The sequence below is a fragment of the Chionomys nivalis genome, chromosome 3, assembly GCF_950005125.1.
Source record: "Chionomys nivalis chromosome 3, mChiNiv1.1, whole genome shotgun sequence".
Taxonomy (NCBI): Eukaryota; Metazoa; Chordata; class Mammalia; order Rodentia; family Cricetidae; genus Chionomys; species Chionomys nivalis.
Genome location: NC_080088.1, coordinates 94222061 through 94235677, shown reverse-complemented (window position 1 = coordinate 94235677; position 13617 = coordinate 94222061). Strand labels below are relative to the sequence as shown.

Here is a 13617-nt window from a genome sequence, read left to right as displayed (position 1 = left end):
TGGATGGATAGATAGATAGATGATAGATACATACATACATGGATGGATAGATAGATAGATAGATAGATAGATAGATACAAAGATAGATAGATACAAAGATAGATAGATACATAGATAGATAGATACATAGATAGATACATGGATGGATAGATAAATAGATAGATGATAGATACATACATACATAGATGATAGATAGATAATACATACATACATGGATAGATAGATAGATAGATAGATAGATAGATACATAGATGATAGATACATAGATAGATAGATAGATAGATAGATAGATAGATACATAGATAGATATATAGATACATAGATACATAGATAGATACATGGATAGATAGATAAATGGATGGACGGAAGGACAGATGGATGGACAGACAGATAAATGTGAACACTGAATAAAAATGCAAACAAAAGTTGGGACACCTAAGCTTATAGGATACATTTCACATTCAAATGCTAACAAAGAGGAGTCACGCTGGCCTCCTATGTTAGTTGATGTAGACAGAAAAAAAAACACGTGCCGGGCGGTGGTGGCGCACGCCTTTAATCCCAGCACTTGGGAGGCAGAGGCAAGCGGATCTCTGTGAGTTCGAGACCAGCCTGGTCTAAAGAGCTAGTTCCAGGACAGGCTCCAAAACCACAGAGAAACCCTGTCTCGAAAAACCAAAAAAAAAAAAAAAAAAACACGTATTTTTGAGATGGGTTTCATGTCATCTAAACTGGCTTTGGGCTAGCTGTGCAGCTGAAAACATGCTTTGAACTTCTGATCCTCCCGCCTCCACCTTCCGAGTGTCGGAATGACAGGTGGGTACCATGCCTTGTTTATGTGAAGCCTCACAGCAAGTACTTTATCCATCAAACCGTCTCCCTACCTCCTGCTCTTGCTTTTTGAGACAGGCTCTTGCTCACATCGATCTGGATGGCCTTGAATTCACAGCAATCCTCCTGTCTCAACCTCCCGAGTGTTGAGATTACAGGCATACACCACCACACCCAGAAAAAACTTTCTGGTTTTTCTAATCATTTATACAGTAAACTTCCCAAACACAGCCCTGGAGCCCTTCCTGGCCCCCAGGTTTCTCTCAATGAAATAATAACTTCCCTCCTATTCTGCTGCTCTGATTGTTTCAGAGAAGACAAAGCCTACACCGGCATATGGAAGATGCTGAAACATTCAGCCACATGATTGGAGCAAAAGGCAGTATTACTGTATCTTACTACAAGCCGGAGCGTGCCGAAGCTGTGAACTCCAACCCAGGACCAGGGACATGACTCCTGTACTGGCCAGATGAGCACACATCTATGTACTATAGACACTGTTCCTTCATCAGGAGCTCACAGGAAGCAATCAATAACCTGCCTCTCCCAAAGCCAGCATCCCCATGGCTCCCAGCATGACTCAGCCAGGAGGGCGAGTGTGTAAACCCGGGCACGCCTACCTCCGTTCGTTGTCATCCAGGTGTGAGAAAAGCACATTCTTGGAAATGGCCTTAGCCAGTGCAGTCATGGTCTTATAGTCCTTGGGAATGACCTGGGGAGAAGCCAAGGAACAGACCATTTAGCCCCAGGGACAGAGCTAGCATCCCAAACTCCTACTAGAAACTAAGGAATAATCCATCCTGGAACCCCTATCCTGCCATCCTCATGAGACTAGGCTCTGGCCATGCTAAAAGAACAGTAGGAAGTGTCACGTGTGTTTCACTTTAAATGAATTAATTAAATTCATTCATTTCTATATTGGGCAGGGTTCATGTGCCATAGTGTTCATACGGCGGTCAAATATCAACCTGCCAGAAGGCAGTTCTCTCTTTCCACCATGTGGATTCTAAGTATCCAATTCAAGTCATTAGGTTTCGTAGCAAGCACGTTTACCTGCTGAGCCATCTTGCCAGTCAACCTTTAGGAAAAAATTTAAATAAATAAAAAGCAAGAAAACTAGAGCAACCCAGTAAGAGGCTTGGGAAAAGTCTAATCTTTAGAGTTTGGAACTGTTTGGGGCCTGTGGCTCTTTAGAACTTCACAGCCAACCTAGAAGGTGCCAGAAGACATGCAGTACCTTTTGTTGTTTTTTATCTCACTGAATTTGTAGAAAGATGATGAGCAGTTGTTTCAATATTAGAAAGCTGGAAGTGTAGTAATATGGTGCTTGCCTAGAATCCCCAGGGAGGGGCTGGGGTGTGGCTCAGTGGTAGAGCCCCTGCCTAGAATCCCCAGGGAGGGGCTGGGGTGTGGCTCAGTGGTAGAGCCCCTGCCTAGAATCCTCCAGTGAGGAGCTGGGGTGTGGCTCAGTGGTAGAGCCCCTGCCTAGAATCCCCAGTGAGGGGCTACAGTGGGGCACAGTGGTAGATAGAGCATCTAGTCAGATTCTCTACCACTAAACCACCACACCCCTAGTCCCTCACTGTAGGATTCTGGGCAAACACTATACTGGGCCATGCCCTCACCCATTGAACTGTGGAAGCCATACTGGATCCATGATGGATAAGTTGCATCCATGTTTTAATCTGATCTCTAGCTTTCTTAGATGACCTTCTCCTGTTCCAGGACCTTGTCAGGTAACATTCAGTACCCTCTCCCCTTGGTCTCCTCTAATCTGTGACGTCTCACTGTTCTCTGCTTTTGACAGCCCTGGAACTGGGCACCACGTGGCACTCTCTGCCTATGGCCCTGGACTATGGAACGATCTGAAGCTTTGCACACAGTCAAACTGTAGCTCTGCGAGTGGGGAAGAAGACCACAGAGCAGAAGTGCTCTGAGGAATTTCTTTTGTTCTGATCTCCTGTGTATCCCAGGCTGGCCTGCATCGCAGGCATGTATCACCATACCCAGCAGCTTCCGGACGGATTTTACCATAATGCAATATTAGTTTTTATCCTCCACTCATACAGTATTAAATCCTGGGACAAAGGCAGCATGGGGTAGGTATGTAGAGGCTGTGGTGTTTCTGTTTCTCAAGATGAGAAACATGTTTGCTGATGAGTGTGACATCTGCACAGCACTGTGAGCGATCAACACTACCCAGCTAGGCAACTGAAAAGGACTAAAACGGTACAATACGCTGGGCTGTGTCTCCCAAATTCCCACGTTCACCCCTGAAGAACACTTGCGGTGGGATTTGCAGGCCAGGCCTGTGTGGGATGTTTAGGTTGGTAAGGTGTAAGGGTGGAATCCAGGCCTCATAACTTAGTGCCCTTAATGGAGACTAAAAGGCACATAGCAGGTCAGAACTACAACCTGTCTTGTTCTGGAGAACCCATCCCTCTTCTCCCCAAGATCGTTCAAGTCTTAAAACCACAGGGAGCTGCTGAGACACCCACCCCCGCCAGAAAAGCCACATCAAACACTACTTAGTTCATAGTGGCAATGGTGACAGTAATCCTACACATCAAAATCTCCCATATCATGGGGCCGTGTGCTCTACACAGACAGGCAATCTAGATCATCAGGGCTGACAGGGACATCCCAGGCGTGTGTGGAAATACAATGGTGTTCTTTACCTTCCTCACATAGGAGACAGCATCCTCCTCGGTGTAAACCTCAGCACTCACACCACCCCGCCGGCGGCGCGCCTTCACCACAGGGTTTGGGGGTGTTGGGGAAATCTCCTCGTCATGGGAATCAGACTGTGAGTTTGACTTCTGCCGAGCCAGGATCTGCCTGTTTTCCTCCTGTGAGAGAAGAAAGGGAAGGTGAGAAACTGGTTGTCATCTGAGTGTGGTGACTGAGACCATCATCCTAGCTGCTCAGGAGGCTGACACAAGGAGGATCAGAAAATTCAAGGCCAGCCTGGATTGAAAGTGAGATCCTTGTCTCCAAAAGTCAGAAGAGAGCGGGGCGGTGGTGGCGTACGCCTTTAATCCCAGCACTCGGGAGGCAGAGGCAGGCGGATCTCTGTAAGTTCGAGGCCAGCCTGGTCTACAAAGGGAGTTCCAGGACAGGCTCCAAAGCTACAGAGAAACCCTGTCTCGAAAAACCACAAAAAAAAAAAAAAAAAAAAAAAGTCAGAAGAGATCTCAGGATATAGTTCAATGGTAGAACAATACTTGCCTAGAATCCCCCAGTAAGGGTCTGGGGTGTGGCTCAGTGGTAGAGCACCTGCCTAGAATCCCCCAGCGAGGGGCTGGGGTGTGACTCAGTGGTAGAGCACCTGCCTAGAATCCCCCAGTGAGGGGCTGGGGTCATAGCTCTACACTAGAGCACTGGCTTAGCATGTCCAAGGCCCTTTACCCATTATCTCCAAGAAAAGAAGACAAGACCACGCCAAGGAGCAACTGTCAGAGCAAGCCTCGCCTGCTCATGGAGACAGGGTCCCCAGAGTCTTCAGGATGAAGCAAGCTACTCACACCTCACTCCACAAGCTCCTCCTGATCATCACCATCCCTGGAGGACCCGCCTCCCTCAGATACCATTGATGTCTCTGCCTCCATCAGATACCATTGATGTCTCTTCTCCTACCGCCCCTGGTGGTGAAAGTCATCTCTTCAGGACCCATAACCACTGTGGTTAGCCCCTCTCTCTATCATCCTTCCAGACAATGGTCCCTCTCCCATCATGCCCTGGGCATCTCCACATTCCCTTACTCTCAAATGGGCAACTCTGCCAGCCACAATGCCCACCTCAGACCCTCTTTCTCTTTATTCCTGTAATGAGAAAGCTTGTTTCTGAGCCTGATCCTGGTGCCTGATGCCAACCTCTGATATTCTGAGGCCACCATTGAGTGTTTTACACCCTATGGGGTACTCCACCCACCCTGAACCTTGGTCATCCACCCGGAGTCAACAGGATGGATCTGTGCTGCCTCACTCTGCCCCCGCCACATGGCCATTCGCTGCTCCCTCTGATGGCTGCTCTGCCCCAGGGCCTTAGCGCTTGCTGATCTGGAGTCCTAGCATGCCTAGAGCGTCATGTGGCCCCACCTGCTATCTGGAGGCCTGTGTTCTATCATTACTTAAACTGCAGTGACCTACTGTCACAAAACAAATAGGGTTCCCTCTCTAAATCCATGTCTACCTCAAACCCTACCGAGAAAACCACTTTTCCACAAAAAAAAAAAAAAAAAAAAAAAAAAAGTGTCTAAGGATGGGATTAAACAAGATCATAGATGATCTAAACAGATCCCCAAATCTGATGGGAATGTATCTGTAAAATTCAGGGAAGACGATATCAAGACAGGTAGAGGCTATGAGAAGATGGAGATAGAGATTGGAGTGACACACCTACAAGCTGTACTGTGGGACACCAGAGCCACCAGTGGCAAGAAGGATCCTCCCCAGACCCTTGTGAGGAGCGCAACCCTGTGACTCCTACCCTCAAGAGTCCTGGCCTCCACAGCCCTGGCTCAGGGAAAAACACAGAGCACATGCTAGAGAGTTGCCCCCTCTGCCCTTACCCTCAGGGAGCACGTGAGTTCCGGAAGCTGGTTCTTGCTCAGGCTGTGATCTATCCTTCTTCATGTATGCCTCACCCTGATCTCAGTAGTGGTCACCTTCCCTGAACCTCCAGAGAGGGGTCTCAGTTGTGGGGAATGCTCAACCTGAACCCCAATTATGCAGGGAGAAGTGGAGCCCAGAGGAGGTGAGCCACCCATTCTACCCATTCATGCCCCTTCCTCACCTTCCTGACCCCTCACAGCTCTTTCAACAGCCCTACCCAGAGCACTCCCAGAACCTTGAATGCCCCCCCCCCATTCATCTCCAGCTCCATCAGGAGTCTTCTTAGTAAAACAAGATGGCAGGATGTCCTTCGTCTTTCTTAGAGAGGGCTGTGATCATCCCACAACCCACGGTGTCACCTCCTGTACTCTATCAACTGCAGTCTGGAAATATTAAATGGAAATTTCTAGAACTGAAGAGTTCCTATGTTGTTTGTTGTTGTTGTTGTTGTTTGATCATTTTTACAGTGCTAGCAATGGAACCCAGGGCTTGACACATGCTAAGTTAGCTCTCTACACTAAGCCCCGCTCCAGCCTCTCACTGGGGGATTCTAGGCAGAGGCTCTACCACTGAGCCACACCCCAGCCCCTCACTGGGGGATTCTAGGCAGGGGCTCTACCACTGAGCCACACCCCAGCCCCTCACTGGGGGATTCTAGGCAGGTAATCAACTGTAGTGATATTTCATTTGTATTTTAATAGAAAAAACTTGCCTAAAGATCAGAGAGTAAACAGCCCCACTGGTCAGCCTTACAGACCAGGCAATGGTGGCACACACCTTTACTCCCCATAGCCTCACTAGTTTGCCTTAGACCCAGGAGGTAGTGGTACACATCTTTAACCCCAGCCCTATGGAGGAATATAAAATGGGAAGAGACAGCTCTCAAACACAGTCTCATTCTGAGATTCCTGGAGGTAGGGCCTCCATTTTGGACTGAAGTAGAGGTAAAAACCAATGGCTTGCTGTTTTGCTTTGCTGACCTTCAGGTTGAACCCCGATATCTGTCTCTGGGTTTTTATTAGTCATGCTACAATCCACCACTGAACCATGCCTCTAACCCTATGTTTGCTTTTATTTTGAAATAAGATCTCACTACGTTGCCCATGCTGGTCTTGAACCCATAATCCTCCAGCCTCAGACTCTGGAATAGCCAAAGTTACTTCTCATCCTCTTCCCCATGACTTCTCTCAACTCTTCAAACATCCCCAATCCAGAGCCCTTCCTGTGTCATCATCATGACAGAGTCTTCTACCAGATTGGAGGCCCCCGGATTCCCTCAGGGCATCATCGGTGGTGGTGGAACTTGGTTGGTTGATTGATGGACTTGTTGCCTTCTCACCAATGCCTTCGAATTGTCTGTCCATGTTTAATTGTCCCAGACAGAACCCACCCAGTCAAAGGCTGAGACCATAGCTCCAAGATGGCCATCTTTAGATACATAGTATGTAGGATCCTGGAAGCTGACTGCAGTGCCAGGCAAAGCCAAGGCTGGGTCCCTTCCTGTGATTCTACATCTCCTGCCATAACTTAAAAAAAAAAAAGGCTGACTGTGAGAACACTCAAGATACCTTAGCTTCCTGCTGGCTATGAGGTTTTTAACAACCTAGCCTGTCCCTGTAAGAGTAGGATTAGGAGTGTGGCTCAGATAGAATGCTTGCTTTCAGAAGGCCCTGGGTTCCATCCCCAGCACCACGTAAAGCCGTGCACCTAAAATCCCAGTACTCAGAAGGTAGAAGAAGGAGAATGGGGAATTCAAGGGCAGTCTCCCTACATAGCAAATTCAGAGCCAGCTTGCAATATACATGAGATCCGGTCTCAAACAAAAACAGGGCCCTAACGTGGAAAATTCCAGCTGACCTTTGTGGGAACTGGAGCATAGAAGACCTTGTCAAACAGACCTGAGCAGGCATAGCTACACCAGGGGTGCCAGGGCTCAGCCAAGCCCCGCCAGCACCATCTAGAACCCCCAACCTTGTCTTTCTGACATGTGACAGCTGAGGCCCACTCCTCCCAAAGGTGGGTGCAACGGACTACCTGCCACTCTAAAGGAAGGTTCCACATCTCCACCTATTGGCATGGCCAGGAGACGGGGCCCATCACCCACCCTGGCAATTCATCACCCTCACTGGCTGAATCTCAGTGCCTCGGATCAGTGGATCCTGAACACCCGGCCTGGAAACCACAAAGAACGCTCACCGCAGTTCTACAAAGCTGTTTAAAAATATCTCTTACAGAATTTCCCGCAAGAAGACAGCAGGTGGGTGAGGCCCCTCCCCTCCCTCCAGACACTCCACTCTAACGATAGTACATTAAGTATGCGCATACATAAAATCGACACCACCGAGGGGAATGGGAGAGACGCCTGCCATCAAGAAGTTGCAGGAGATTCCTGGGAAAAGGACAGGCAAAGCGGGAGTGAGATCCAGGACAGATGTGGGCTTTCCTGGCTTCAGGAAAGGAGTGGTGTGCCCTGCAGAACCCCTGGACACAATGGAGCCCAGAGCAGACCCCAGATGAGGACGGTAGGACCAAAAACCAGACCCTGGGCTGGCCCTGCACCCGCTCCGGCTCCACAGGCTCTCATTGCTTCTCTTGGCTTAGTTTTTATTATGGAAATGTTCAAGATAATATAAAAGTATGACTCACCAAACACCCAGAGCCCAGATCTACCCAGGATCAAAGGAGATCCATTCCTCTTCCACTCCCCCTTAGTCACACACACCCGAAGAAAACCTAACACGCCACCACGTAATCTGAAGAAGCAACATGTCATGAGGAAAATGAAATTCTGCTTGCCAGTTTGTTAACATAAACGACATCGAAATAAATAATGTATTGCAGAAACAATAGCTCCACTACCACCCCCCCCAAACCAGGCTTCGTGAGGAAGGATGGTTTATCCAGTGTGGCAGAGGTTTACGTCCCAGGATATTCAGCAGCACATCTAATGGGCAGCTCTTCCATGCTTTTGAAAGCCCTGTTCTAAATGGCCTCGGGATCTTTATCACACACACACACACACACACACTACATTGGAAGGTGAAGATCTGGAGAACTCCCAGCCACAGTCAGGCCTGGCAGAACAAGCCTGCCTGTCATCCCAGCAGTGTCAGCACTGGGGAGGCTGAGGCAGAAAGACCATGAGTTTCAGGCCAACCTGAGCTACACAGCAAGACCCTATCCCAAGAAGCAAAATGGCAGTGTGGGGGGAATGTAGCTCTATTGGTAAAGTGTTTGTTTCGCATGCATGAGGAGCTGGGTTTGATCCCAGGCACCTCATAGACAGAGAATGATGGAAGACACCTATAATCCTAGCCCTCCACGGGGCCTGTTCTACATAGTGAGTTCCAGAACAGCCAGGGGTATGGAAAGAGACACTGTCTCAAAATCAAAAATGAAAAGCAAATAAACAAAAGAAATATGCAGGCACAGAAAGGGGCTCCAAGAACAAGTTATATTCTTGTAGGAAACATCTGGATTGCAGGACACTCCAACCCTCCTACTCCATCCCACTCATCCAGAGGAGTGAGAACCTGAGGGCAGCTGTGAGGGGAGCCTCCACCCATGCCCTCGGGATGAAGGCTGGACCTCCTGGACACTGAAAGAAGGCTGGCTCGCGAGCCCTGTGGTATGAGTGCAGCCCCAGCCTTAGCGGCTGACTCATCTCTACATCCCGTGCCTTCCCCGCACAGTGAAACACGTTGTCTATGCCCATTCTCTACAGACCTACCACGCACCAGGCTTGGTGAGCCTACTCCCACTCAGATCTTGGGGTTGAACTGTAGGTGGGGGCAGTGTGTGCTCCACTGATACTGGCTACCTCATCTCAGGCAGAGCCTGATGCTCTAGAACCTCAGGCCAAGCAACATCACACTGTTCTGTTGCCTTGACAACCAACCTCAGCATCTCTGAGATGACTGCTATTCTCTTCTATCTCTCCCCGTCAGAACGAATCAACAATTAATCCTGGAAATACCTTGTACACTCAGATGGGTCATTGCTGAGGCGTGTGTGTGTGTGTGTGTGTGCACATGAGGCAGTCAGAAGACAACCTAAGCTCTTGCTCTCAGGTGCTGTTCACTGTTTTTTCTGTTTTGTTTGAGACTGTGTCTCTCCCTGGCCTGGAACTCATCAAGCAGGCCAGGCAGGCTGCCCAGCAAAGCCAGCTGTCTCAGCCTCCTCCGTGCTAGTTTTCAATGGTCCATAACCAAGGGTTCTGGAAACTAAACTCAGGTCCTTACAGTTACAAGCACTTTTATCAACTGAGCTATATCTTCAACCCTACTACTGGTCTTTTGTTGTTGTTTTGGTTTTATGGTTGGTTTGTCTAGTTTGAGACAGGGTCTCATGCAGCCCAGGTTGGCTTCAGACTTACTATGTACTTCAGGTTGGCTTTCAACTCCTCCTGCCTCGGGCTGTGGACTGCTGGGATGACAGATGTGTGCTAGCCACCCAGTTTATCTGAGCAGGCAGAAGCTGTGGGTAGTGATCCCCTCCACAGAAACCACCAAGCACACTCGTTAGCCATTCCCACCTAGAGCAGGACTCCTAGCGAGTTATGTCTTCTGTGGCCCGAGTGACAGGCTCTGGGCCTTTGTTTTTATAAGTGATTAAAAATAACTGTGAACGATATACATACAGCACAAGGATAGAACTCTGAGAGTGATTTTATTGATATGAAACCTCTGTCCCTGCCTTCGATGGCAGATTTTCCTTTTCTGGAAACTTCATATCAATGAAATCACTCACACATGGTCTCCTGTGCCTGTCTAGCTTCTTTCACTAAGTTTTGTGTTTCCAGAGTCCATCCATCATTATAGTCTATCGGTGCTTCCTTCCTTTCGGGGCTAATATTCCACTATACAGGTGTAACCACAGTTTGTTTGGTCCTTCGTCTACTGGTGAATCTGAGCTACCGTGAGCAATACTGCTGCAAGCATCTGTGCACAGAGAGATGTGTCTGATACCTGACTGCCTTCAGAGCTTCGGGTATTCTCTCAGATGCGGAGATGTGCCATGCGTGCAATAAAGAAGGTTCCTTTTTAAAATTACATTTGTTCAGTTTTAAATTACTTTTATCATTTTTTAAAATGACATTTGCTTGTAGGGGAGTGAGTATGCATGCTGCAGCATATGTATGTGGGGGTCACAGGACAACGTGAGGGAGTCGGTTCTCTCCTTGCATCCCAGAGACTGAACTCAGGTCGTTAGGCTTGGCTGCATTCACTTTTACTCACTGAGTAATCTTGCCGGCCCCAATCAACATCCCACTTTTTGAGGAACTGCTGGACTCTTCTCCAGGAGTTATACTGTTTTATATCAGTAATATTGTGAGGCCCCAATTCGTCCACCCTGTCACCAACATGTTACTTTCTGGTGTTTTGTTTTCAATATGGCTGACAGGAGTTGATCTTTGTGTGCCTTGACTTTGTGAGAACAATGAGATTCAGATGTTGGTTTGACCTGGGGCAGAGACAGAAGGTCCTGTCTGGACAAGACCCCAAGAATCCTATAGAATTGTGCCCAAAGGGACAGACCTGCCACCTGGAACCAATGACCCTTAGCAAGGGAAGAAGTAGAGAGAGACATGAATCGTCCCTTTGTGGGGCTCCAAGCCATGTGGCCAGTAACTCCTAGGAATGTCTAAAGGTCCAACTTAGAGCCGCGTCCAGCAAGATTTTATATGGCTCCCCTCATTCCTCTACCCACTTCTAAAGCATTCTTATCCAAATGATTCATGACTTTGAGACAGACAAAATGACCTGAGTCTCTATGCGATTTTGTTTAGAAAGAGGTTCTTATAAAACGGTGTTAAGAAACAGTTCTCATGCCAGGCAGTGGTGGCGCACGCCTTTAATCCCAGCACTCGGGAAGTAGAGGCAGGCGGATCTCTGTGAGTTCGAGGCCAGCCTGGTCTACAAAGGGAGTTCCAGGACAGGCTCCAAAGCTACAGAGAAACCCTGTCTCGAAACCCCCCCCCAAAAAAAAAGAAAAGAAAAGAAACAGTTCTCATGAGTCAGCAAGGCAGATTAGTGCCTAAAGGGGCTTACCACTAAGGCTGACAACCTGACTTCAGTCCTTGGGACCTACATCTTTGAAGGAGAGAACCGATTCCTGCAAATTGTCCTCTGACCTCCATCTGTCTGGCTAGATCAGCAGTTGTGTGAAACCCACCACTGTACCCAACCAGTCTTCCCTCCGAGGGGTCTTTTCTTAGCTACTCTGTTTTTGCTGTTGACTGCGGTGGGGACTAAACCCAGGGCTTCATGCTTGCTGGGCTTGCGCTCTGCCGCAGAGTTCCATCCCTAGCCTTGTGCACTCTTTCTACCTTGGTCATTGGGAGACCAGGCAGAGCTGGTGGTGACACAGAGGAGACAGTAGCAGCTCCAGAGCAGAAGTGATGACCCAGGGCAATGGTAGCAAAGGGATGTCTGAAAAGCTTAGACACCAGGGGCAGAAATCAGGAAGCACAGGCTCCCGTCACAGAACTCCGAGGAATTGCTAAGGCTCAGAGGCTGAGGGTCCTGACACCCAGGACCCAAGAGCTCTAACACTCACACCCAAGGCCCGTTCAGCAAAGATACCAGCAGACACTGCTCTCTGGTGCTACTGCCCCCCTGTGGCAGCAACCGGTAGAGGTTGAGGGGATACAATAGCTGCTACATGAAGAGGTTAAAGCCCAGATCAGAGAGCCACCAAGCATGAACACCTTAGAACCATCCCTGCTCTCGCTGTAGGGCTCTGAGACACTGCCTCTGCCCACCCAGCCTCTAAACTTTAGGTGCCCAAGAGCCTAGGATGGCTAGTCACCTACCCACAATTCCAATCTAGGTAGAGCAGGACCCCCAGCCAACTCATTTGTACCAGCATGTGTGCTTTATTTTGTTGAGTATAAGCCCCACTCTGTCTCAGAAACACAGCGTCAGACTACTGCAAACACCAGTGGAGAAAGTGAATGAATGAATGAATGAATGAATGGGCATCATTCTGCAGCACATAAGCCTTCACAACACAAGCTACCCCTCAAGTTATCCAGCTACCCTGTGATGAGGGGGATCAGGAATGAAGATGCAGGGGTCACAGTGAAAGCCCTTCCAGGATGAGTGAGAATTTACAAAAGAAAAAAAAAGTGTCACCTCAAATCAAGACATGGGTGGCAATGGCTGAGTCATAATGGCCTTCGTTATGTGATGGAGGCAGTGACGAATTCTGGTTTCATGGGTCCTTAGTGCGGCTGTGATGAGACAAATCACCATTGCCAGATTTAATTGGAAACATCTAGATAGATATCCATGGGTCTGTCTGTGCCTACCAGTGGCTCCCGGTACAGACAGAGTGTGGCTCCACTCCCCTAGGTCCTCCCTTGGGGACCCTAGATATAAGATATAACCATCACAAACACATTACACGACTGGTCCTGGCATCTCAACAGACAGGGTCAAGCTGAGCAGGATACAGGTGCTCCAAAACATCAAAGCCACCGATTTCTGGAGTCATCAGGAGGAAGAGGGCGGGGCCGAGTGCCAGGCAATCTCTCCCAGCCTTGCCTCCTGCTTGGCCTCTGGCCAGTACCAGCATACTCCCCTGAAACCCCTCTTCCCACTTAAGGGTTCTGGACTGCCTCTGGCTTTTCAGACCCCCCCCCTTCCTGTCTCCCGTTTTTACACTAAAGCAGGACAGTGAAGGTCAAGGGTTAGAGCAGGCTTTCCCAACCAAAGGAATTTTCCTAACAAGTGTGGGAACGCGTTTCCAGAAAGCTCCTTCAGAATTTACCCAGGAATGAAGTGGAGGGGGGGAACTTCCCCATCCTGCCCCCAGGGACCAGTCCACTTCCTGGGCTCCGAATGGTGTTCTCGAACTTAGCTGACCACAGTCTTCCTACATACGCAGGACAAAACCACAGACAAAGCAAACATACTGACCGGACGGGCTGGACTCAGCAGAGGTTTTACCTTCCTGAAAGATGCCAGCACATCCTTGGGGGCCATTCAGAATTCCTCAGTCCCACCAACTCCAGCTGCCTACTTCCCTGACCCGGGGGGCAAGATTCCACAGGGTCAGAGAGAGGCCATTCCTGAGGGGAGACATCCCGACTTCACAGGGCATCCACCTGGACCAGGGAGAGCCTGACGAGCCACTTGTGGGCAAGGCCCCAGAGGGGTTCTCCGTAGAA

General features: G+C 49.0%; 1 protein-coding gene across 3 annotated transcripts in view; it reads right to left on the bottom strand.

Moving 5' to 3' along the window:
• Prkar1b (protein kinase cAMP-dependent type I regulatory subunit beta) overlaps window positions 1–13617 on the bottom strand; it is a 121284-nt gene that overhangs the window by 94517 nt on the left and 13150 nt on the right. For all 3 annotated transcript variants that reach the window (XM_057765767.1, XM_057765766.1, XM_057765765.1), the window contains exons 3-4: window positions 3510–3680; window positions 1452–1543 (exon numbers count right to left, since the gene is read on the bottom strand). In XM_057765767.1, the coding sequence (XP_057621750.1) occupies window positions 1452–1543; window positions 3510–3680 (263 nt within the window). The remainder of the gene's footprint in view (window positions 1–1451; window positions 1544–3509; window positions 3681–13617) is intronic.